General features: G+C 47.6%; 1 protein-coding gene and 1 long non-coding RNA gene across 2 annotated transcripts; one reads left to right on the forward strand and one right to left on the reverse strand.

Moving 5' to 3' along the window:
- The first annotated feature begins 4,028 nt into the window (after positions 1-4,028).
- ARL8B (ADP ribosylation factor like GTPase 8B) lies at positions 4,029-21,151 on the forward strand. The gene is made up of 7 exons (XM_039559252.1): positions 4,029-4,195; positions 12,678-12,758; positions 13,331-13,404; positions 13,824-13,917; positions 14,508-14,575; positions 14,806-14,876; positions 16,321-21,151. Exons 1-7 carry the CDS (start codon positions 4,073-4,075, stop codon positions 16,368-16,370), a joined length of 561 nt encoding a protein of 186 aa, XP_039415186.1. The 5' UTR covers positions 4,029-4,072; the 3' UTR covers positions 16,371-21,151.
- A 615-nt stretch (positions 21,152-21,766) lies between these two features.
- On the reverse strand, positions 21,767-23,120 carry LOC120410686. The gene is made up of 2 exons (XR_005602989.1): positions 22,708-23,120; positions 21,767-22,605 (listed from the first exon to the last, which is right to left on the reverse strand). It is a non-coding gene; the product is annotated as an uncharacterized LOC120410686 (long non-coding RNA).
- Between the last annotated feature and the right edge of the window lie 20 nt (positions 23,121-23,140).

The raw sequence follows: 23,140 nt of genomic DNA on the forward strand, positions 1-23,140 counted from the left end.
TTTGTTTCCTTTTAGATTTAAAATCTAAATTACAGAAAGGGTGAAATGCAGTCCTAGGCTGGCCAAGGCCCTGACTCTGCACTAAATCTGCAAGCGTGGGCCTGGCTTTTGTGCAGGGGGCTCTGCAAGTGCCAAGGTCACTGCTAATAAATCTGACTGGAGGACCAGGAGAATTTTTTTTAACTTCCTGCTAACAGCAGGCTCCTTTTTAACTATAATTTTTTTCCCTGCTCCCTTCTGCTGATTCATGCTCCTGCTTCTTCGGCACTGGGAGATGCCAGCATTCCTGAAGGTCATCACTTGCATGCAGCAGCTCATGCTGGGGAGTGTTTGCCAGCACCTACGAAATCGAAATGCTAAAGCGACTGCCATCATTTATATTTTCCCTGGCAGTGACAGACAATCGCACAGCTTGCCAGCCGCCGAGCTGCCACGTTCCCAGGCTTGGAGACTTCACTCCGAGGTGAAGGAGGTGCATGAAAAGTGATGCCTCCCAATGAACTCGATACCAGGTCACCTTGAGATCAGGATTTTCACCTGGGCTCACCTGCAGGCAGTCCTCTTAGAGATATGGAAACCTCAGTGTCCAAGCATGCACCCCTCTGACTTACACCCAAACCATTCTGTCACCCTGTGATCCCGTGACTCTGGGAAATGAGATACGGGCGCTCACGTCAGGTTTCACGCAGGAGTCACGCTGCTGCGTGCCCTGGGTCGCTGGCGAAGCAGGGCTGTGCTGCCCTCACTGCCACCTCCCTCCCCTTCTCTGTCTCTCCTCCCCACTGTGGAGAAGACTTGGTGCTATCCTGGGCTGCAGAAAGAGGCAGGATTTTATGGCATGCTGGCAGCATGCAAACATCTCTGAGGAAATAAGTTATGGTTTAATTTTCATGGTGCGTCTCCCTCTTCATAGCAAAGGAATACTTCTGGTTTAGCTCAAGCGGTAACAGCGTAACTGACACATCTCTTTTTTCAGAAAAGTGAGGCAGACAGAGAAATCCTTCCTTTGCTTCCTCAGGTTCTTCAGGGCAGTACCAAGAGCCCTGTATAAAATGATGGAAGACTCTGCTACAGGCGGTGGCAGGTTTAGGAACCAGATATTTAATGTCCATCTCTTTAGTGGTGACCAGTAATCTTACGCTTTCCTGTAAGAGTCTGTAACGTAAGGTGACACATATCTTGTACCTGCTATCATCTGCCCCTGTTTCTTTTGATATCATTTTAAGTGGGCCTTGAAAGAGCAGAGCTGGAAAGAGCTCCCAGCTGCCTCCTGGCACTGCAGAGCAAGGCTCCCGTTTGTCCTCACAGTCCTCAGATTCCCCAGATTTAAGAGCTTCTCCCTCCCTCGACAAGGGAGGATCCTGACCTGGGAGGCACCCACAGTCTCTAAGACATTTTAGCAATACCCAGCTGAATCCCTGGAAGAAAATCAGCATCCAAACGAACTGAGGGCACTAACAGGGCACGTGTGTTTGCCTCCTTAAAGCACGGGTTGTGAACAAGCAGGAAAGCAGAATCTCAGAGCAATATTGTCACTATTTTTTGGCTTCAGCTCCTTGCTCAGCAGCAGGGGAAGTGCCACACAGTAGGTGTCTGCAACTCATCAAATCAATTAGTTCCTTTGTCTGCGGGAGGAGTCGTTAGCCAAAGACAAATTAAAGGAAGGTCCAGTAAGATATTCTATTCTGAGAGGAGCTGTCCTATTTTCTCATACTAATGACAGGCTCCGAAATCTGTGCACAACTTAGCTCGTTATTAGAACTAATTGGTGCCAGGCATTCCATCCTCTCTGATAGGGCTAACCACGGGGATGAAATTTTCCGAGTTAATGAACCAGAGAATGGATTAAGAACTTTCAAAGTGCAGTTCATATCACAGCTTAATTGGAAGGAGTATATTAGTTGGCTTTTTTATGGATACAAAGGAAAGCCGTGTTTTGGGGTGAAAAAGCACACGCACAAATGCCTTCGCTGCCACTGGGGAGCTGGGAATTTCTAATTTCAGTGTGGCAGAGCCACGGCATTTGAAGGCAGCGCCTTCCCCGTACCATGAGCCTGAGGAGGGATGGGAATGGGCTTTATTCTCTGCGTGCAGCCCTCGCTATTCCTCCTGCGCAAGGCCCTGCGGGAAGAGACCAATTAGTGCAGATCTCCCCAGGCCAGGGAGCTGCGGGAGCATCAAGGGCTGGTCTGGGCGTGGTGCATCCTCCTGATGGAGATCCACATCCCTCAGACCATCGTTCCCAGTGCGCGCTTTGGTGTTTTTATACCAATCCCACTCTAATTGTTTTTTACACCTGTTTTACACTGTTCTGAAAAGTAGATTTGTGACACCCATTTTTTCCAGCTCAGAAAAATATTTTTTTTCTGTGTGATTTAGAACTTTTCCTTCTGCCAGCAGTGGAGAAGGAGAACCCTTTGCAGGTGTCCCAGACACAGCATGTAACCTCTGGTCCATATCCAGGCAGCTCAATCCATTCTTCATGCATTTTCTTAGCTCTTTAATATTTGTAAAATAATTTGAGAACCATTGCAGCCAGGTGCAAAACAGTAGCGCTTTTCCAATCTATTGACAACCAACAAATCCTGCTTAACATCCATTAATAGCCCTTCATTTGAGTCATGGAAGTTTTACTGCAACATCATAAGAAATCCTGAGGAAAAAGATTGTGCTTCAGGGGAACAGAAGATATTCCTCAGGCATTCTGTAGATTCCTCGTGATTTTTTTCCTGCTGCATCTCCATTTGCTCCCGCCTCACCTCTTGCTCCTGCCTGGCCTCAGTGCACAAGTCACTGCGTAACTCCCCAGAGAGCCGGAGCAGCAAAATTTGTGAATTTGGGCCTAATTTGACTGGGAATTAAAATAACCCCAGTTACAGTGACAAGAACCCTGGTAAATCACCCCAAAAGCCCATGCAAAATGCATGCTATTCCTTCAACTCCATTTGAAAGTGCTTCCTACTGAAAACTAAAGTGACCTCAACTAAGTTGTGATAAATACACCTAATGGAGTAGTTTGGTCAGTGTCATCTACTTAAACTAATTATTTGGCTCAAGGGAAAAGTCAGTTTATTAAAATTTGCCCATGCAAAAGGCAGGAAATTCTGGAGAATATCTGGTTATGTGAGAATAACTGGGAATAACGAGGTGAAGTGGGCTGTCCCTTTGGTTTTGGAAGTTCTATGAGCATACATAGGGTTTTGTGTTTCACTTGCTTAAAATGTACTTGGGCTAACTGAAAATATTACAGTCGATATCTTTTAATCCCAAATCCTCTGCAGGCTGGGACTGGATTTGTGGGTGGCCCTGAGGGGCCGTCACAGCACCGCCATGAGGGTGAGGGCTGCAGGCAGACACCCCTTCACCACACCGCACCACGGCGGGCGAGGATGAGAGGACACAGCCTCAGACAGTGCCAGGGGAGGGTCAGGTTGGACCTCACAAGGAATTTCTTCATGGAAAAGGTGGTCAGGCATCGGCAGGGGCTGCCCGGGGAGGTGGTGGAGTCCCCATCCCTGGAGGTGTCCCAGGAAGGACTGGACGTGGCAACAAGGTCTGGGTGACAAGGTGGTGTCAGGTCACAAGCTGGACTTGATCATCTTGGGGGTCTTCCCCAACCTAATGGAGCCTGTGATGAAGAGGGCAGGGCAGACACTGCTCCATGGTGGGCCCAGAGGTGTCGCCACGGCCCGTCCCGCCCCACAGCGGGCTCGGGGGTAACACACCCTTCCTCACCACACCCCACTTGGCGGCCCCGCCCCGCCCTCTCCCGTTCGGTCCTCCCGCCGCCAGGGGGCGCCGCGGGGCGGGGCGGGGCCGGCCGGGCCGGGTGACCGCGGCGTCACGTGACGGCGGCGGGGGGAGCCGGGCCCAGACGAGCGCGGGTGTCCCGGAGCGGCCGGAGCAGCGTCCGGCACAGCCCAGCCCGGCCCGGCACAGCCCAGCCCGGCCCGGCCCGGCCCGGCACAGCCCGGTCCGCAGCGTCCCGGCCCGCCGGAGCCATCGCCCGGCCCAACCCGCAGCGCCCCCGGCCCGGCCCGCAGCGCCCCCGGCCCGCCCGCCCGCCGCCACGATGCTGGCGCTGCTGTCCCGGCTGCTCGACTGGTTCCGCTCGCTCTTCTGGAAGGAGGAGATGGAGCTGACCCTGGTGGGGCTGCAGTACTCGGGCAAGACCACCTTCGTCAACGTCATCGCGGTGAGCGGGGCGGCGGGCGGGGGCCGGCAGCGGCCTGAGCCCGGCCCGGTGCCGCGGGGATGGAGCGGGGATGGAGCGGGGCCCCGGGCCGGGGCACGGGCAGCGGCGTGTGAGCCCTCGCTGGGTGCGATGGCTGAGCCCTGCTGGCTGCCGTGCCTCCATAAACCTTCGTGTGCTCATGGGACCCGCGGGGACACTGATCCCACAGCAGGGCACGGCCCCACAGCGGGCTCTGAAGGCGCCTTTCAGTCAGGGTGTCGGTGTGGCGGGGCTTGTGTTAGCAGATGTGGAGATAACATTGTGTGTCTTCAGCTGCCGCCTCCCTTTGACTGTTTTTCCGTAGTCCTAAGTGATTTAAGTGTCAGCACCCACTCTCGGTTCTCCTCTCAGATATTTGCTTATCTCTTGCTGAGACCCATATCAAATAATCTCCTTTCTCTTAAGGTACAACTTACCTGAGAAGTACAACTCACAAGCCCATCGGCAGCAAACTGCTGCACTCAGGCCTGCTGATCTGGTGATGTGCCTGGAGCAGGTGAAGGAAGGGTGTGGGAATACTCCTACACGAAGCTTTTCCATTGTTGAACGAGATAAAGAGTGGCTTTGCCTAAATGGCATGTTCAGCTTCATCAGTGTCCTGCTCAGCTGATGTATGTGATGGAAAAGCTGGACTGTGGGAGCTCCTGAAATGGGCAACCAGGGCACCTTTTGGTTTTTCAGGGAGCATGAGTGACCTGAGTGCAGTGCACCTAGAATGAGAAAGCTGATGTTTCCAGCTTTAGAGTGAGCACACCTTCAGCTTGTCTTTTGGTTTTTGTGCCTGTGTCCTTAACACTACAGAGTATTTCTAAGAATGCATTTATTTAAGTGTCAGTTGAATGAGTTACTGCCTGGGAAAAGGACTTTCATTCTCTTGCAGTTATACATCATCCTTGCACACTGACAAACGCCCTGGTAAAACATAACTAAGCCCTTGTGTAGCTCAGGTGTGAGCACTCAGCGGGCTTCCTGATAATCATGGGAAATGGGTTACTTCATAAAAGGTAACTCTTCTCTGACTGGTGGTTAGCTGGCAGTTGCTGGAGTAACCCAGGAATGCCAGAAGCCTTTTCTTTCACACTCTGCCAATACCTCTGAGCTTGAATTTGTAGACATGGAGCTCTGACATTGTTGAACAACCTTGATTTGTGGCTGCTGAGCTGATACTGCTTGGAGTGTTTCTGCAGCTGGGGGTTCTCTGCAGGCTTTTCATCCTCTGGAGTCCTCCTGGTGATGGCACTTGTCAAAGAACTGCTTTGCTTCTGTGTAGTACCAGCAGCACGTGTTTGGGGAGTTACCTGTGGAACCGACTGCAGATATGTGCAGTGGTTCAGAGCTGTAGTAGCTGCACGTCAGTTTAGTCCATCTAACTTGTCTCAAGTGGGAGAAGTTTTCCTAAGTAAAGCTGGAGTCTGTTTCCAGCCTCCTCTGTGGGGGTTGAATCTTGCAAGGTTTCAACCACATGTTAGGATCACACCCAGGCATTTATCTGAGCGAGTGCCATTCAAAGAGCCTTGCAAAACCCAGGGGCAGGAGGAAGTTGTTGTGCATGCTGACACAGCCTCCTTAGCTGGTTTAGTTTGGAAGCATCAAGTCACATTTCTGAAGTTTTAAATTAGGAAATCTGGTGAGTCTTTACACAAAAAAAAAAAAAAACAGAGGGAGGAGGTTTGCTCAGGTTTTTATTATTGGTTTTAAAAAAATAATAGCATAAGCTTCAGTTACCAGCGTAAGATCACTTTTTAGAGAAGTAGCGCAGTCCATGGCGTGCAGAGCTGACTTCTTATTTGCTTCCTTGACAGACTTTAGTTCAGAGTCTGCATTTGGGAATGAGAGCAGGAAAAGAACAACTGCTCTCTGCAGGCCAGTTAATGGTTTGGGTGGATGAGGCTGTTGAGATTCCTCAAGACTAAAATGAAAGGAATGACACAGCAAGATGTCCTATAGGATAGCTCTTAAAGCTGGAGTGCACACCAGGATCTTGCTGTGGCTTAGAAGTTTGTGTGCTGTCTAACAAAGGGCTGTTGCCGGTCTTGACAACAGTGAGTTTAATCCAATATAAATCTCTAACGTAATCTCTGCCCATCAAATCAGGCATATGGAACTAGAGGGAAAACTCAACCAATTACACAGGAAGCTTGGTACAAGGCCTGACTGCTGCTGAAGTGGACAGGCCACGAGAGGCAGACAGTCCAGTTCTAGAATAATCCTTTTCTAGGTTGGTAGCGGGTTTGGATCACGTTTATTCCTCCGGTGTAAACAAACACTTGATTTGTAATCAGACTAAACAAGGGCCTGGAGAGACAGGACAAGAGGGAATGGCTTTGAACTGAGAGATAGGGAGATTATAGATTAGATATTAGGGATAAATCCTTCCCTGTGAGGGTGGGGAGGCCCTGGCACAGGGTGCCCAGAGCAGCTGTGGCTGCTGCTGGATCCCTGGAAGTGTCCAAGGCCAGGTTGGATGGGGCTTGGAGCAGCCTGGGAGAGTGGAAGGTGTCCCTGCCCATGGCAGGGGGTGGCACTGGATGGTCGTGAATGTCCCTTCCAACCCAAACCCGCCTGTGATCAGTTTGATTAGAAGGTTTAAAACCCAATGTTAGCAGTGAAATCTCATTAGGGCTGGATTCAGCTAATGCAGCTTCTGCTTTTCTAAGGCTCCGCATTAGTCACTGTCTCTAATTAGATATTAAGCATAAGTTTTCCATGTGCGTGAGTAAACTTGCTCACAAGGGAGGATATCATTTCTTCCTGGTCCTAATTTCCCTAATGTGCATGGCCTGTGGCTCTTATTCAGAGAAACTGCATGTCATCCTGGGATCGCATCTGGAATTGTCGGCTCCTGATCCGAGCCCTGGAAATGCCCATTATTTACAGACTCTGCAGGACCTTGTGGTGTTTGCAGCTCGTGGCCGTTCCCGGGCAGTTGGAGTTGGGAGCTGTGGCCGTGCTGCTGTGGGGAGCACGGGAGGCCAGGGGGCTGCTCCGGCTGTGTGACGCAACTGAAACATGACTCAAGTAAACTGACTCTGCTCCCGGCATGGCAGCGCGTGCTGCTGGAGAATGGGGCACTTGTGCAGCCTCAACAGCGTATTTCATGGAAGAGTGGCGTGTCCTGGGGTTTCTTTAGAAGTTTTGCTTGACGCCTGGTAGGTTGATCCTTGATCCAGGTGTGTGGCACTGGAGCACTGAAGCTCATTAGCCTGGTAGCAAGCAGAGATCTGGAGGAGTGGGAGGAAGTTGGACTTCTCTGATACAGTTATCAGGTTCAAGAGCTAAACTCAACCTGTTTGTAGTGTCAGGGTAAATAAGGTCCCTTTTTAGGATTTGTGTCAGAGCCTGAATTAGTGTGGTTTGTTTTTTAACTTTGGAATATCTGGCAAGTGTTGGAATGAGACTGTGGTTTCTAGAGAGAGGCAATTCCTGAAGAGCCTCTCAACAAAAGATTCATTTGGCCAGTTGGGAGCTGCAACTTCCTTCTGTTCTTGTGACTGTTATAAGTAACTTTGACTTGAAGAAGCCACACCAGAGAAGTGCAGAAAAATACTGCTCTAAAGAGCTTCCCTGCTGTTTTAGTGCCTTTTGAACCACCCAGGTAGGCTATAAACCCCATGTGTTGTCACTTCATACACACCATAGCTAAGGGAGAAGGGTGATAAAATTCCAAGTGTTTCTTAATGGCAGGAGTCTCTTGAAATGCATTGCATCACTTCATTAGCTAATAAAGCTCCTGGGAGGTGTCTCAGACCCTTTCTTTGAGGTCCTGCTTGCTGTACCCCAGCTGGGCTGAAACAGGTGACTGAAATCAGAATCTACTTTTTCCATCTTGGTCCTGAGTTCCTGTAGAGCACTTTGTAAGCAATGGCAGAGCTTTAAGTGATAACACCTGGATAAAGACACTTTCTTGACTATCAAAAACATGAAATGTCCTGAGCTCTTACATGACTGACTTCTAGACAGACATATGCCTTTTTTATGGTAGATATTTGCTAAGCAGTCCATGTCCTTTTAAATACTCAGTTAAAGTCAGGGTTGGAGAAATAAAAATGCCTTTTCTTGTCATATACCACTGTTTTGATTTCTGCAGCAATCATTCCTGGAAGTGCTGTTGGGAAGCCTTTCTGGGATTGAAGCTTCTAAACTGGAGTTCAGGCTTCTGATCATGATCACAAGTAGCTGGAACACTGAAGTATTTCCTAAAGAAGGAAGCCGGACTATAGAAAGTTGATTTGTCCATTTATGATGCACTGCTTGGTTGAGGCTTTGAGTGTTGCAGAGGAGGCTTAGTGTAGGGGTAGCTTGATATAATGCTAAAATTGCACTGCTTTTTAAATAATTTTTTAAGAAGAAATTTTGGAGACATGCAGCATTTTTTCTTAGTGCGAAAAGAAAGAAAATTTTAGGGATGAACAGCAGGGTTTAATGTAATACTCTGATCCAGGTGGATTGGGAGTGTCCTGGCTGGATTCCATACTCCAGTGGTGTTGTCTTCTAGTTGGTTAAGCTTGTTTGTGATCTCATCTAGCTGGATGAAAAGTATTATGATTAAAGATAAAACAATCTTTGCTGTGTAGTAACAAATTCTGTATGAAGAAATTGGTCCTATAACAGTAGTGAATCATGTCAGCTTTATGACATGCAAACTAAAGGCTGCCCTGACCTTTTCTGATGATAAAAAGAATGTCCTTGTGCAGGCTGTGGAGTCACAAGCTGCTTAGGGGGCTTGGTGCTGACAGTCTGGTGAGAGTTGTACAAGGCCAGGCTGGATGGGGCTTAGAGCAACCGGGTGCAGTGGAAGGTGCCCCTGCCTATGGCAGGGCGTGACACTGGATGGTCTTTGAGGTTCCTCCCAGTTGAAACCACTCTATCATTCTGTAACTCCCTGCAATTTGAGTTTCTGGCTGTAGCTTATGGTTATGGAGAAGCAGAATGTGGTTTTGTTTGGGTTAGGTTTCTTTGACTCAAGACAGCTGGAAATGATAGGTTTAATAAGCTTGTTGTAATATGAATTAAATTATAAAAGAGACTAAACTCACTTTGTGCGCTTCTGGAATGTCAGGTGATGGCGAGTTAAACACTTGTCCTAAGTTTTGCTCTGGGAAATGAACTGTACCTGTAGCTGGCTTGTTCAGAAATGCTGCAGTCTGTGAGTTAGTGCTGGTACTGATACAAGGTGAGCTGAACCCAAACTGATTCATGGGATAAAGTCCCTTAGTTCAGTCTGGAAGCAGTTTTGCTGCACTGAATAATCCTTATCCAACATAAATACTCATCCAGGTAAATGTGTTCATGCTGCACTAAAATCACATATTTGGGTTCTCCAGGAGCTCTGAGTATCTAGAAGGAAGCATCTCTTAAAACAGGAAGCTTAAGGATCAATCCTGTGCATTCTTTGTGCATGTGGCCTCTGAAATTGTCTCTGTTTAGTCTCCCTGTCCCTTACCTCCCACACGGGCTGGAGTTAACTTTGGTGACCTTCGGCTTGTGCTGGTGCTGTGTGGTCTGTGTGACCTCGGGGCTGAGGCTTCCTTTAGAATCCCTGCTGGGACAGCTCCTGCCCTTCCAGGAGCCTTGCAGGGAGTTCAGGGTCTGCCTGGTGGGATGGGCACCAGTGCCGAAAACAAGGCATTGCTGGGTTTGTCAGCAGCTACTCCTGCTGTCCTTGATGAGTGTTTGAGCAATGCTGCTGTGTGTGACAACAGCCAAAGGGTTTCCCATCGGGAATTGAAAATATTGCTGAGCATATCAAACTTGTTTTAAAGCTGGTGTTTTAGGAGGAGAAAGCATCTTATTGTGAGCACACAGTGACAGCACCAAGTACTCTGCTCTGGCAGGGAAGGCTGGTTCGAAGAGAAGTGCCTGCTAGTAAAAGTATATTCCTTTTGTTCTGCTCTTTGAGTAGCTTTTGCATATGAATACTCTAAGTTGAAGCTGAGTTCCTGGCTTTTTTCCTCTGAGGAGGTAGTAAACAAAAGCCCTCTAAATTCTGAGTTTAGAGAACTGTTTCTGGGCCAAGACAGTTGAATGTGGTAGCAGAATCCATCAAGGGAGAACACTGTCTGCTGCTAAAATCCTTTACAATTGTTTTAACCAATTTTTGACCTGTCTTAAAAGAGAAGGTGAGTGCCAGTAGCTTTTTTTGGGCCCACTTGCCTGTGAGCAGAGGAACACCCACACTCACATCAGGGGAAGGTCTCTTAAGTGAAGACCTGAGCTGACCAATATGTTCATGTCAGCTTTGGATTGTCCCTCTGCAAAGCAGAGAACAGGCAGCTGAAACTCAACTGAACCACTGCAGTTTTAAGGCTTTGAGGTTTTCAGCAAGTCAAAACAGGTTTGGGGATGTGCAGTGTGGGTAGAGAGCACTTGGGAAGGAGGAAGATGCAGCAGCTTTCCTGAAGATTCTGTAAAAGTTTCCCTGTGGTGGGTCACAGTAATTTCAACGTTACATTAAAGATGTGGCAAATGAAGTGCTGCTCCAATCTGCAGGAATCCGTATCCTAAAAGAGCAGTGGGAGAACATGAAATTGGTACTGAACACACTGCAATTAGTGGGATGACTGGCACAGTGAGTGCTGCAAGGGAGGGCTGTAAACTCTTCACAGGGATGGATGGGCAGGGGACTGTTTGAACAGTCTAGAGCTTGATGAGGGTCACAATAAGGTTGTTTATGGGTAAGAATCAGGGGGAGGCCAACAATCAGGGGGAGGCAGATACCCTGGTGGGAGTCTCTTCTAGTCCAGGATGAAGAGACACCAAAATCCTCCTTAGGCAGCTGGGAGAAGTCTCACCATGGCTAGGCCTTGTTCTCGTAGGGGTCCTCAACTTCCCACATGTCTTCTGGAAATAAACCCAGCAGGGAGGTGATGAGTCCAGGAGGTTCTTGGAATGTGTGTTCCTATTGATAAGAACAGCTCTCGAGAGAAGGATCTGGAAGGATCTGAGTGGGAATAGTTGGCACCATCTGGGGTAACACTCAGCAGCACAGAGATGGAGGCTCAGGGAGTGTTTGGGAGACGCTGGGATAGGAGCTGTGGGTGTGGGGTGTGACTGTGGAGGCAGGAATGCTGTGGTGCTTGAGCAGTGTGGTAAGTGACCCTTCAGAGGCAAGACTGGTTTGAGGAGCTGAACTGAGCTGCCTCAGCCATGGCAGCACAGCTGACCGTCAGCTCTGAGCTGTGCTGGTCACTCTGGCTGTGATGGGCAGCTCAGGCACTGGCATTTCGGGCAGGAATGGACTGCTACTGGACTGGCATTTGCAGTGGGCACCCACCTTGCTAAGTTAGAAGGGGTGGAGTGGCTTCTCAAGCAGTCCTGCAGGGTCTGACCCAAGCTCCTCATGAAGCCCTGGTCCTGCTGGCCACACTGTTTCTGATACAAGCCAGGAGCTGTTGGCCTTTGTGGCCACCTGGTCAGGCTTAGTTGCTCCTTCCAGCTTGTGGGCAGTCAGGCCCTAACTCTGGGGTGGTGTCTGCTTCCGAGATCCCAAAGGGCTTTGAACCCCAGGGAACTTCTCTGGGCAGTGTCAGGGGAGAGATGCAGACTTTCCTGCTGTGATACCAAACCCTAATTAAACAACTGAATGCTTTGGGATCAACCCTAATTTTTCCAAATGCGCTTGACTGGCTGGTTCTATTACACATAATGGATGTAGTGAGCTTCATAATGGCCACGGTTCTGCCAAACAGCCAAGGGAGAAATCTGTGGTAGTGTTGAAAACTTGGCTCTCAAGCTGCTGCAGACTGAAGTGTTACAGGCAGTAAAACATCTGCCACTGGCGAACCTCTCCAGTGCACTGCTGTTTGCAGCAGTTCTGTCCCAGCTTGGAGTGATGCTGAATGTCTGCTGGAAACGGGCTCAGATACTCTGGAGTTGAATTTGCCACTGCTGAACACGTTGGATGCTGCAGCCTGGCAGGAAGCTGACCTGTCAGGTCCTTCCACTTTCCAGCCTTTAACACTCCTCAGGGAGTCACCCCATACCTGTGGGTTGGAGGCTTCCTCCACAAGAGTGATTTATTACTGCAAATGCTGGCCAAAGAGCACCTTGCATCACAGGGAGCCCTTCTGGATATTTCTAGCTCCCAGGTAACTGGGAGATCCTGACGTGTAGACCTTGGCTCCAGCAGAAGTAGGTGAATGGCTCTTTTCCTACCCTTGCCGTGGCTGTCCATCTGTTAAGCTGTGCAAAGCACTTTCCCAGGTAACTTTGCTCCCCTGGCTGCCTGGAGGCTTGAAAAATGATTTCAGTGACTGTACAAAATGAATTGTCTGACTTTACACAAGCTCCAGTACACATGGATTTAACATCCGTGACTTCTTGGCTGTAAAACCTTCAGTTGGAAGGCAAATGGTTAGAAAAAGCTTGTGATATTTTACTATGTAAACCAGCTGTGTCAGATAAGCACTAAATTTAACTTTCTCTTTTTTTTTTTTTTTTCCAGTCAGGTCAATTCAGTGAAGATATGATACCTACTGTGGGCTTCAACATGAGGAAAGTTACAAAGGGTAATGTTACAATAAAGGTATGTTGCCATTGTTGACTGTTTTCTGTAGCTTCTAGTTTAAAATTTACGTGTTTGCTCTGTTTTGCTTCCAGCCTTGGGACAAATATAGAAAACTGAAGAGGCTCAGCTAAATCTGTGGAGTAGTTTAAGAAGACATTTATGTTTATTTATGGCGTTTCTGAAATGAGAATCTGTGTGTGATTCCCAGGTTCAAGGACTAGTTAAAGCACTGTTGTGATAATGCTGTCTGGCTTAGATCTGAGTGTTTGAGGCCCAGAGATGCCTCTTTCCTGCTCATCAGTTTGCTTAAGGGAAGGTTTACATCAAAAGCAAACCTTTAAGTGAATACATTTTATATTCTTGTGTACCTCAGTGTGTAACCTTCATACACAGGAGTCCAGTTTGCATCTCCTGCTCTTGGGCCCCAAGCTCTGAGCAGCTGTGCAAGGGATTATTCCTGTTGTAACGTGGGAGAGGTCCAGCAGCTGCTTAAGGAGAAAGGAAAAACTGTTGTGATTTCTTGTCTTATCTTTGCCTGACATGTTTAAACACAGTGCATGGCTAAATTGTCTTTCTCCCCTTGCCTTAAGATTTGGGATATAGGAGGGCAGCCCCGATTCCGAAGCATGTGGGAGCGATATTGCAGAGGAGTTAATGCTATTGTGTAAGTGTCCTTCCTTCAGCTCTGCTTCCTTCACATGTGCTCCTCTTCTCTGGGAGCCTTCCTAACACTGCATGCCTGACTCTGTAGTTCTCCTTGTGATTCTGAACCTGTACTGCAACCACATTGACCTTTTTCACCCCTAAGTTCAGGGCTCAGGATGGGTTATTTCTTATCAGTGTCTGATCTGGAATACTAACTCCTCCCTGTCTGAACTGGGTGGCAGTGCTGTCTGACTCAAAGCATCTTCCTTCTACTCTGTTCTTAGAGAATTTTTTTTAAAAGAACCAAATTCTTTGCTCAGAAGTCCTAGCTTTGTTTAAAGCCTCGTTCAATGTTCTCAAACCTGGCAGTGTAAAGGAAAGAGTAATGTTTCTGCAGGAGCTCAGTGTCACTGACCTAACTTGAAATTCTCTTTAAAGCTACATGGTAGATGCTGCAGATCGTGACAAAATAGAAGCCTCTCGAAATGAGCTGCACAATCTTCTAGATAAGCCCCAGTTACAAGGAATCCCTGTAAGTAACGTCACCTCAAACAGCATTAAATATCTCTGAGGAATGTGCATCACTTGAGCAACTCTGAAGTCTGCCTTGAACTCTTAATTGTAAGGCCCAACATTACTGGTCAGTATAAGCACGAACAATACCTGCCCCCAGTGCCTAAAATGGAACTGTTGACCTTCAGTGATTGTACTTCATTCAGTGCTCACAAAACATAATAAATACAACTGAAACGGTAGTTTGGAGGATTCCACAGTATGAGTTTGTGCTCTTGACTAAAGGTTAACCACAGCGTAGTACAGAAGAGTAAGTTTGGGGAATCTCAGATGAGTGTGCTGCAAATGTTCTCAGATTTATCAGCTGATGTGTTCTCGTGCTTGCTCGTTGCACAGAACAGTTTATTTGTACCCCCTCTTTCCCTGGGACTAGGTCTTGATCTGGTTTAACAGTGAATATCTCATTCCATTAGATTTACCAGGCAGATGCAGACTGCTCATGAGAGTCCCTTGACGTTTGTTGGTTTTCTGGTTTTCGTTAGGGTTTTTGTCTGTTTGTTTGGGGTTTTTTTAAGCAAAGCTACAGCCATTTCCTTCTCTGGATTTCAGGTTCTAGTCCTTGGAAATAAGAGAGACCTTCCTAATGCTTTGGATGAGAAACAGCTAATTGAAAAGATGTAAGTCTAACCCTTCCTAAGAAACATTTCTCTTACTCAATAAATTCATGTACATAGGGTTGTTACTAGATCAGGAAGCTCGCATTCATGAGTGGAAAATCCAGCAACAGGAGGTAACTGAGCATTGTACAGAGCAAGTTGTGTGGGGAAGGGGAAGAGGAACAGTTCAGATTGTCAGTAAGAGTCCTTGTGTCAGTGAAATGTGTGCTGAAATGTTCTCTCTTTCCTAGGAACCTTGCTGCTATTCAGGACAGAGAAATCTGCTGCTACTCTATTTCTTGCAAAGAGAAAGATAATATAGGTAACTATTAACCCAAAATGCTGAGAATTATGAACTGCTATCAGAGGATGGATTGGGAGGGATTGTAACTTCTTAAACACAAGCTTCCTGTCTTCAGGAAACCACGAACAAATCAAAGACCAATGTGTGAGTGCACTGGTTAAATTCTGCGTAACTCCTGATGGCAGTGAGGATGCCTGACTGGTGTTAGAGTTGTAGTTAGGTGTGTTAGTTAGAGTGGTGTTAGGGGTTGTAGTTACCAAAACATGTCAGTCCCTGTGAAGCCTGCTCCTTTCTTCAGTTAGTTTGCAGGAAATAGCTGTCTAGTCTATTAGCTTGGCCTAAGTGATTTTATACTTCTGTCAGGTGCTCTCACCTCTGCCTCACTTGGTGAGGATAATGAGTACTTACAGCAAGTTTTTCCTCAAGTCATTCCCTTGAAATAATCACCTTCCCTTGCTGTCTTATCAGAGCAGTTTGTGTTGTGGCATCTGCCAGTCCCTGTTCCCTGCAGCCAAACAGTGCCTTTTTCTGGCACAGAATCAAATGCTTTAGAACTTGTGGAGTTCAAAGGCAGAAACCATGTCCTGTGTAATATCTGGTATTTGCCATAAGCTTTATAAGTAAACGGAGTCATCTCAGCCGAGTGAGAACAGAATTTAACGACACTTTCCATCCTTCTCCTGATGCCTTCCATGGCTGCTGTGGGATTGATACTGGTGCATTGCCAGGGTAACAGGAGTTTACTGATGAGGAAACTTCAGGGTGATGCTCCCAGGAGAAGTTCTAGAGGATACCAGGATGGCTTTATATTAAGGATTCATCTTCTTTCTAGGAAAACTAAACAGTCTGTGGAACAGCTGTGGCTTCCAAGAAGCCCCTGTCACCTTAGCATCAGTTGGAGGTTCAGACATGATGGATAGAAGCAGAGACTCCCTTCTGTGGAGATGCACACAAGGCTCCCAGCACAGCTGAGCATCACTGAGGCTCTGGGGAAGGAGCTGATGGGAGGGGAGCCAGGGCCTTTCCCTTCGTTAGGAGACCCCCTTCCAGGCAGGAAGGAGCTTGATGCCTTGTACCAAAGGGCTAAACTGGCTTTGCTCTCATCAGGTGAGGAGCTGCAGACTGGCTGAATAGAGCAATGCTGATCTAAAGCTAATTATTGGAGCCACAGTGAAGTGCCAGATGAAGGGATGTCTTTTTCCTAGAGATGGACAGAACTGAGGAGCCAGGATGTGTGGGGCAGTGCCTGTAGTTGTCACTTCCAGGATGCTGGGCAGTTACAGGATCAAAGCACAGATAGCAAGCATCCTAAAAAATCATTCTGTTCATCTGCCCTGGGCCATCCTCTAGAGGAGGGCTTGGATATTCCTGTCCTGTGTTTGGGGACACTGGAATACCAAAGCTTTGCCACTTACACCAATACAGACACTTGAAATGGAACTTCTCTTCTCTCTCCCTGTAGATATCACGCTTCAGTGGCTTATTCAGCATTCAAAATCTAGAAGAAGCTGAAGTCTTCCTGGAATCTCCAGTACCAGTTGGCCATAATCTCAATTGTCCACTTCCCTCCATAATGAGATACTACCCAAAAATCCTGTATCAAGAATCTGCCTTTTCACGGTTCATTTCTCATGTGCACTGCTGAAGACTTGTATTCCTATTCTGTCACAAAACAACTAGAGTTGTCATGATAAAGTCAGCACAAATATTTATTTTACAACCATCTGTGGTGGGAGGGTTGTGGGGGGGGGCTTTTTAAAAGAATATCTCTACCATGTTAACTATGATGGTACACTCTGTTCTGGTTTTTCAGGGCCAGGTTTTTATATGATTTTCAGCAAGTGTTTTATTTCTAGTGTTTAGTGGCTTGAAGATGCTGATGCTTGACAGCATTAAGATTCTGTAAGATGCCACATACAGTAGTTAGAAAACATTTAAGCGTGAGTTGTGGGATACTGATTGATCTCACAAATGCATGTGATGTGTGTATGTAAGCAGAGAAATGGAAACTGTTTGCAGAGGGGAGCACAAGGCATAGATCAGCATCACTAATCTACAGCTGAGATCCTGTCACTTGAAAAAGAAAACTCTCTTGATGAATTAGGAAAGTCATGTGTTTAAAATCATTCTGTTGCTTCTGTTTAACATTTATGTGGGGGATGGGAATGGACTGTTCTGTCAAACTTTCAAAAATTGGAGTATTCCAGCATGAAAACAAATTGCTAGGATCATCAGGCTTTGTTCAAATACATTTTTCTATCTCCAGATACTCGTGGTCTCTCTCTGAAACCAGAACATGCATTCTGAGCAGCTGCATGACACCCAAATTACTGATGCTCTTGTATCGAGGCAGTTGTTGACCTTTAGCACAATCTGTGTGTAATTGTCAGTGTCTCTCTCCTGCTCCTGGAATGGCTGGGCACAGTTTCACCTGGTGCTATGGAATACCTGGGCTATTGTGACAACTCTAGACCCGCCTGCTTTCTTGATGTAACCATGTGCAAAGCCTGTCAGATGCAATGAAATGTTCTGCTGTGTCAAAGCACAAGAGAGCCAATGAATTGATCCTGTCTCTTGACTAGCTCCTGCAGCTTAGGGAAGTGTGTATAAACTCAAGATTGTAATGTTTCTGTAGCTTTACTTTCTCAATGACTTCAGCATATTTAAAGGGACAGCCTTGTTAAGACTGGTTTGTTCATCCAGCAGTGTCAGTGTAGCTACTCGTGTGTGCAGATCCATGGTGCAGCTGCTTGTGTTGCCTCACACTGTGTGTGATTCCTCACCTCTGTGTGGTTTGCATCCCGTGGGAGCCTCGGGTTGGGAACACCGTTCAGTCCCTCTCAGTTCTGAGACGCCAGTGTTAACGCAGACTGCCATGGCCTTACTGTCGTGTCCCAGCTCTGGCACTGTTGCACAGACACTACATGCTGCCTGCCTTCGGTCTGAAGCTGCATTTTAACTTTTTGTCCCCTTTCAGTTCTCTGAAGCATGATTTCAATTTATCCATACTCTGGTGCTGTAGAGGAGAGGGTGTATTAACTTGCTACTGTAGTCCTGAGTTCGCCAGAACTGCTACAGTTACTTTTATTTAGCAAACTTGCTTGTGCCTATAATAAGGAAACTAAACTAGAATGTGTGAATCTTTGTGGGGGACCAGGTCACTGTTTAGTTAACTGGCCTATAGCTAAACTTGATGTGTTTGGTGTTTATCTACTTCACTGCTTTCAGCGTTTATGGCATCCAAACACTACCAATTGTTAACCTGTGCATTACTCTCTGCATGTGAACAACTTATACAATTACTGAACTTTGTAAATACGTGAATTTTTTTATTTAGGTGGATGCATATGTTGGTTTCCTGCTCTTCAGCTTTACTCAATAAACTTATGTTTTGAGGGTTGTATTGACACTTAACTGCCTGACTTGAATTGATGTGGCTGAACTCATGGAAAAACACGATGGGATGTCTGTCTGCTCTGCCAAAGATTACAGTGGGGGAAGAAAGATTGGTAAAAACCTGAGCTGATTTACATTCTGTGGTTCAGCTGTTCAGTGAAATGCTCACACAGCTACATTTGAGGCCTGGGGCTTGCTCACCTTACCTGAGCAAGCTCAGATAGTCAGTTTGAGCAGATTTCAGGGCTTTTTTATGTGTGTGAAAAGCAATGGTCAGTGAATGGTCTGAAGTAGGGGTAGCCTTCTGCAGCTCTGTTTTCAGGAGAGAAATGCATGTGACTGCAAGCTTGGTTCTTGTGTTGAGCCTAGAGTAAAACCTTTGTTTTTCTAGCACAAGTGTCAGATCTTGCAGTTCCTGATCCTTCAGTGCAAATTAAAGCAGAAGGATTCTTATCTCCGTGGGAAGTGAGGCTTTTGTTGACTGAGGTCTTGAACAAAATCTTTGCTGTGAATTTAATCTGAAGTTTCACTGACTGTTCTTCCCAAAGGTTTTTGTTGTATTAATTTTTCTTAGGACACTGATTATTTCATAGGACTGTCTGTCAGCATCTTCCAATTAATGGTAACAAATTGGATGTCTTGTTTCAGGCTTGTCTCCATGTAAGCTTTCAAACTTGCTGAGCTGTATCAGGTTAGTTTTTAGCCCTGAGTGCAGGTCTTTGAGCATCCTTCACGTGTAACTCAGCTGGTGGGAAGGACTAGTGAACTGTTAAAGATCATGTGCCTATTTCTTTGGGAGTTTCCTGCATGCAAAACCAGCTCCCTGCAGTTCACAGTCAAAGTAAGATGCCTCTGGACACAAATCTGAGAACAGTGTTAGTGCACTAAGCCTTGTTAGTCTGTTTGGTGTGATACCAGTACCAATCACAAAGCGGCTGTGGTATGAACTGGCCCACAGCTCTTTGCTTGATGTGGTATTTCAGTAACAGTTTCTGTTTCTGTGTGTAAACAGCAGGGAGAGACACAGGGCCCCCTAAGGTGTGTGTGCTCTAAAACGTACATTTGCAATGCTCCCCCAAATGCCCCCAGCTGGGTTTCACAGCTCTTCTGGTACTACTCTTCCAGATGCCCTTGGTTACTCCTGTAGCAGAAAGGAGACCTCAGAGTGGCTGTTTGATTCCAGTGCATGGGGTTGCACTTGTTCTGTTTCTGGGCTTGAGGAACTTGCCAGATACCTCTCTGAAACAAAGGAAGTGTAGGAAGTGTTTCCTCCTCAACACCTTTCAGCCTTGGACTGAAAACAATACTCATCTGGCACATTATGTCCAAGGTTAAATGTTTTCTGTCCTAAGAAAGGTGTGGAGCCCAGGACAGGCATTAGCAGTGGTGTTTGCTGAACTTGGATGCTGTAGCTGTGTTCTAGAAATGTAATCTTACCATGATTACTTGTCTCAGGCTCTGTAGTGAGCATGGACAGTAAAAAGAGGCTGATTAAATTTCCAATTCTCTTAAAGTTGCTTTCGGGGATGCATTTTAGTTACATAAATTACTGCACTTGACATCAATAGCCATAGTCCTGAAACTCCTCTGATATAGGTCTTGACTGTTGGCATATTAAGAAAAGCAGCTCTTGTGAAAAGGCAGATACTGAGCCAGAGAGAACTCATGATGGTGAATACATGAAGTTAGACAGCACGTCCTACCTGTGTGACCTCGTGGGGTGTGGGCGTTGGGTGCTGTCCTGGGGCTTGAAATCAGCTCTCAGTCCTTGGTGGTGGCTCTGTTCAGTGTGAGTGGTCCTGGAGCATCAGTGATGAGATGAGGAATGTCTGTGCTTGCCCCCACAGCTCTGGCTGTGGGACAGTTTTCCTTGGAGTGTCCACGTCCTCCCAGCTTCAGTGTGGATGGTGGTTCCTAAAGTGCAATTACAGAGCAGGGGAGTTTTCATCACCCAGGGACAGCTGAGGGGCTGGGCAGCTGCACAGAGCAGGCCTGTCCCACCACTTGGCAACAGGAAAGATGCACAAATGTGGAGCTGTTCCATGATTCATGGAACAATAATCCAGTTTCTCAATGATTTATGTTTTCTCTTTGCATCTTGATGGAAGCAGGTTGGAAGGATTTTGGGTGCTGACATATCAAACTGCATCATCTTCACCTTCTGGTAAAAGAAAAGGCCAAAGAAAATGCCTCGAACAGTCTCTCTGTTGAATCTAGGAATGTTGTGCAGGGATCTGTAATAACCTGAGATATGGCTTAGCAGGATTATGAAGCTTTTAACTTCCCTGAGGTTTCATTTGTCGTTGCCATGGCTGTGCAATGGCACGTCCTGGTTTGCTTTGTGCAGGAACTGTGCTCCCCCAGCATGCCCAGCACTGCTCCCCTGCCTTGCTCCTGCACTGACCCTGATAGTGTGGATTCCAAAAAGGGGTGGAAAGCAGGATATTCAAGCTGTGTTTCTAAGCTGACACGGACAGTGAATCGTGTTAAAGGAGAAGTGATGTGTGAGTGCCTGAGCTTCAGGGCTTTAGTTCCCAAAAAGTGAGTGCAGAACAGCTTGTCTCACCAGACCACAACCCTTCAGAGAGTGCCCTGCTGCTTTAGGGCTGCAGATGCTGGATGTTAAAGTGTCTTGGTGAAACAGAGGGGTTTTCTCTTATGTGTCACTCCAATGGCAAACACAGAATGGCACTCAGAGGGGCTTTGCACATACTCTTTAAAAGGAGAAGTGAAATACTTGATGTTTTAATTTCCCTCCCAGTGGAAGGTGGGTAAGTAGACCTTTGTGCCAGGATTAGTGCCTTTTAATTACGACATGACAGGTTTTATTCTGTTAAAGGCAACATCTATCATTGTGATAATTTTGAAGTGCTTCAATAAAGTGTTGTTGAAAACCATTTTTTTGCATATTCATCTGTAGTAGGACAACTGCTTTTATTATTGTTAGAAATATCTAAGAACCTTCATTACCTAATTGTGGGAAGCATTTGGGTAGCTTTAACTACGTAACTTCATCTGGAGAGTGACTGGAAACCTCGTGCTCAGTGGGGGCAACTTTGGGAGGTCAGGCTGTGAAATTCCCATTTCTGATTATTTTTGCTCTGGTACTGGAAGCATTGGTTGGTCTCATTTGTGTTTCTCTCTGAAAAGGCCCATTGGGTTGAAGTTTCTAAACCATATTGTTCAACAAACAGCAAATACATCAGTAGAGCAAGAAAATGTTGTGGTGTGTGAAGTTTAAAGCTGAATTTGGTTCTCACAGGTCTCAAGAGTAAGTAAACTGCTATGGTGCTTTTGTGTAATTGTGTTAACTTGGGGTCTGGATACTTCAGCCTTTGCAACAAGGAGGAATTTTCCTCATTATTTAGAGTAAATAATGAATCCCCTTCTTAGTTTGAATAACATTTAAAAGATCCATTAATTCTGCAGACTGAGGAAGGGAATTGAAAGATTGACCAAGCTAGAGGACTTTGTCCAACGTCAATGTACAGAAGTGTGGATGGACCAGTGAGTGTGATACTTGTTCTGGTTTAGATTTATTCATTCTACTGTTTCTGTTAAAATAATTGGAAAACAAAGATCTCACTTACGAACTACAATACAGGCTGAAGACAGATCATTATTGTCTGGTTGTCTGTCTATGCGTAGTAAGTCCTTTATTTTTTTCCCCTGTGTGGGCATTTTTCATATTCTGTGCCATTTCCTTGGAACAGATCAGGCACTTTGGTAAAAGGATGCAACACCAGAGTGAACAGGGCAGCTCAGTTCAGTGACAAGTGACCTGTTCACAGCCACTTACTCGGATGCTGTTGAGGTTGCTGGGGTAGCTCGGAGCTGGGTCTCCCCTTTACTTCCCCCAGCTGTGGTTGCTTTCTGTTCTTTCGCTTATCTTCAAGGGGTTTGGTACTGCCAGCACTGCCGGAGTGTGTTCACTTTCACACCTACACCTGGCGTTTGGCGGCTCTTCTCTTGCTGCAGCTCTCCGACCCGCAGCTGCCTCGGAGCTGCTCCGCTCTCCCCGAGCCCGTCCCACCGGCTCACCAGTGCTGCGGTCACACCTTGATGCTCCGTTTGCCACGTTGTTGTCCCGTCCGTTCTGGCACTGTGCGATGGAAATCCCTGTGGCCATCTCCTCCACGATGCTGGCCCGGCAGCGTGGCTTGGCTTCCTCCCACCCCAGTTCCCTGCTGCCCGAGGAACGCGGCTCCTGCCCTCGCCGGGGCTTGTTCCCTGCCGTGTTCTGTGGCCCCAGGGTAGGCCGAGGGTCTTCTAGTGCCCCGCGTGGGGTGAGCGGGGCTGGGCTGCAGGAGCTGCGGGTCACGCGTGTTGCAGAACCGCAGGATCGCTGAGGCTGGAAAACACCCAAAAGATCATCGAGTCCCAGCTGTGCCCGATGCCCACCCTGTCCCCAGCCCAGAGCACTGAGTGCCACCTCCAGCCCTTCCTTGGGCACCTCCAGGGATGGGCACTCCAAACCTCCCCGGGCAGCCCCTTTCCATGGAGGTAAATTCCCCCTGCTGTCCAGCCGCTGTCACCGGCACTCCCGGGGCCTTTCCCAGTTCTGCAGCCGCTCGGCCCCAGCCCGGAGCGCTCCGGGGGTGGTTGTGACCGCAGGGCAGGGCCCGGCACCGGAGCAGGGCCCATCGCCCGGCTCTGTCCGGGGAGGCCGCGCCGCTGTCCGGTCCCGCCCTGACCCTACGCCCGGGCGGAGCCGCGGCCGCCAGCCGTGCCACGACAGCCCCGCGCGCCCCGCCCCTTTAAGGCGGCCGGGCGCTGCCCTTGAGTGACACACCGCGCGCCCTGTGGCCGGCGGCCGCTCCCCCTTCCGCGCCGGCTCCACCAATAGCAGTGCGGCGTGGGCGGCCCTTGCGCCGCTCCGGCCCGCG

Source organism: Corvus cornix, chromosome 12, assembly GCF_000738735.6.
Source record: "Corvus cornix cornix isolate S_Up_H32 chromosome 12, ASM73873v5, whole genome shotgun sequence".
Lineage (NCBI taxonomy): Eukaryota > Metazoa > Chordata > Aves > Passeriformes > Corvidae > Corvus > Corvus cornix.

What these genes read in the sequence shown, in the direction of transcription:
- ARL8B (XM_039559252.1), top strand. Translation starts at nt 4,073, where the DNA reads ATGCTGGCGCTGCTGTCCCGGCTGCTCGACTGGTTCCGCTCGCTCTTC. An exon ending in CCTTCGTCAACGTCATCGCG is followed by an intron (nt 4,196 to 12,677) that starts GTGAGCGGGGCG and finishes TTTTTTTTCCAG; the next exon opens with TCAGGTCAATTCAGTGAAGA. An exon ending in CAAAGAGAAAGATAATATAG is followed by an intron (nt 14,877 to 16,320) that starts GTAACTATTAAC and finishes CTCTCCCTGTAG; the next exon opens with ATATCACGCTTCAGTGGCTT.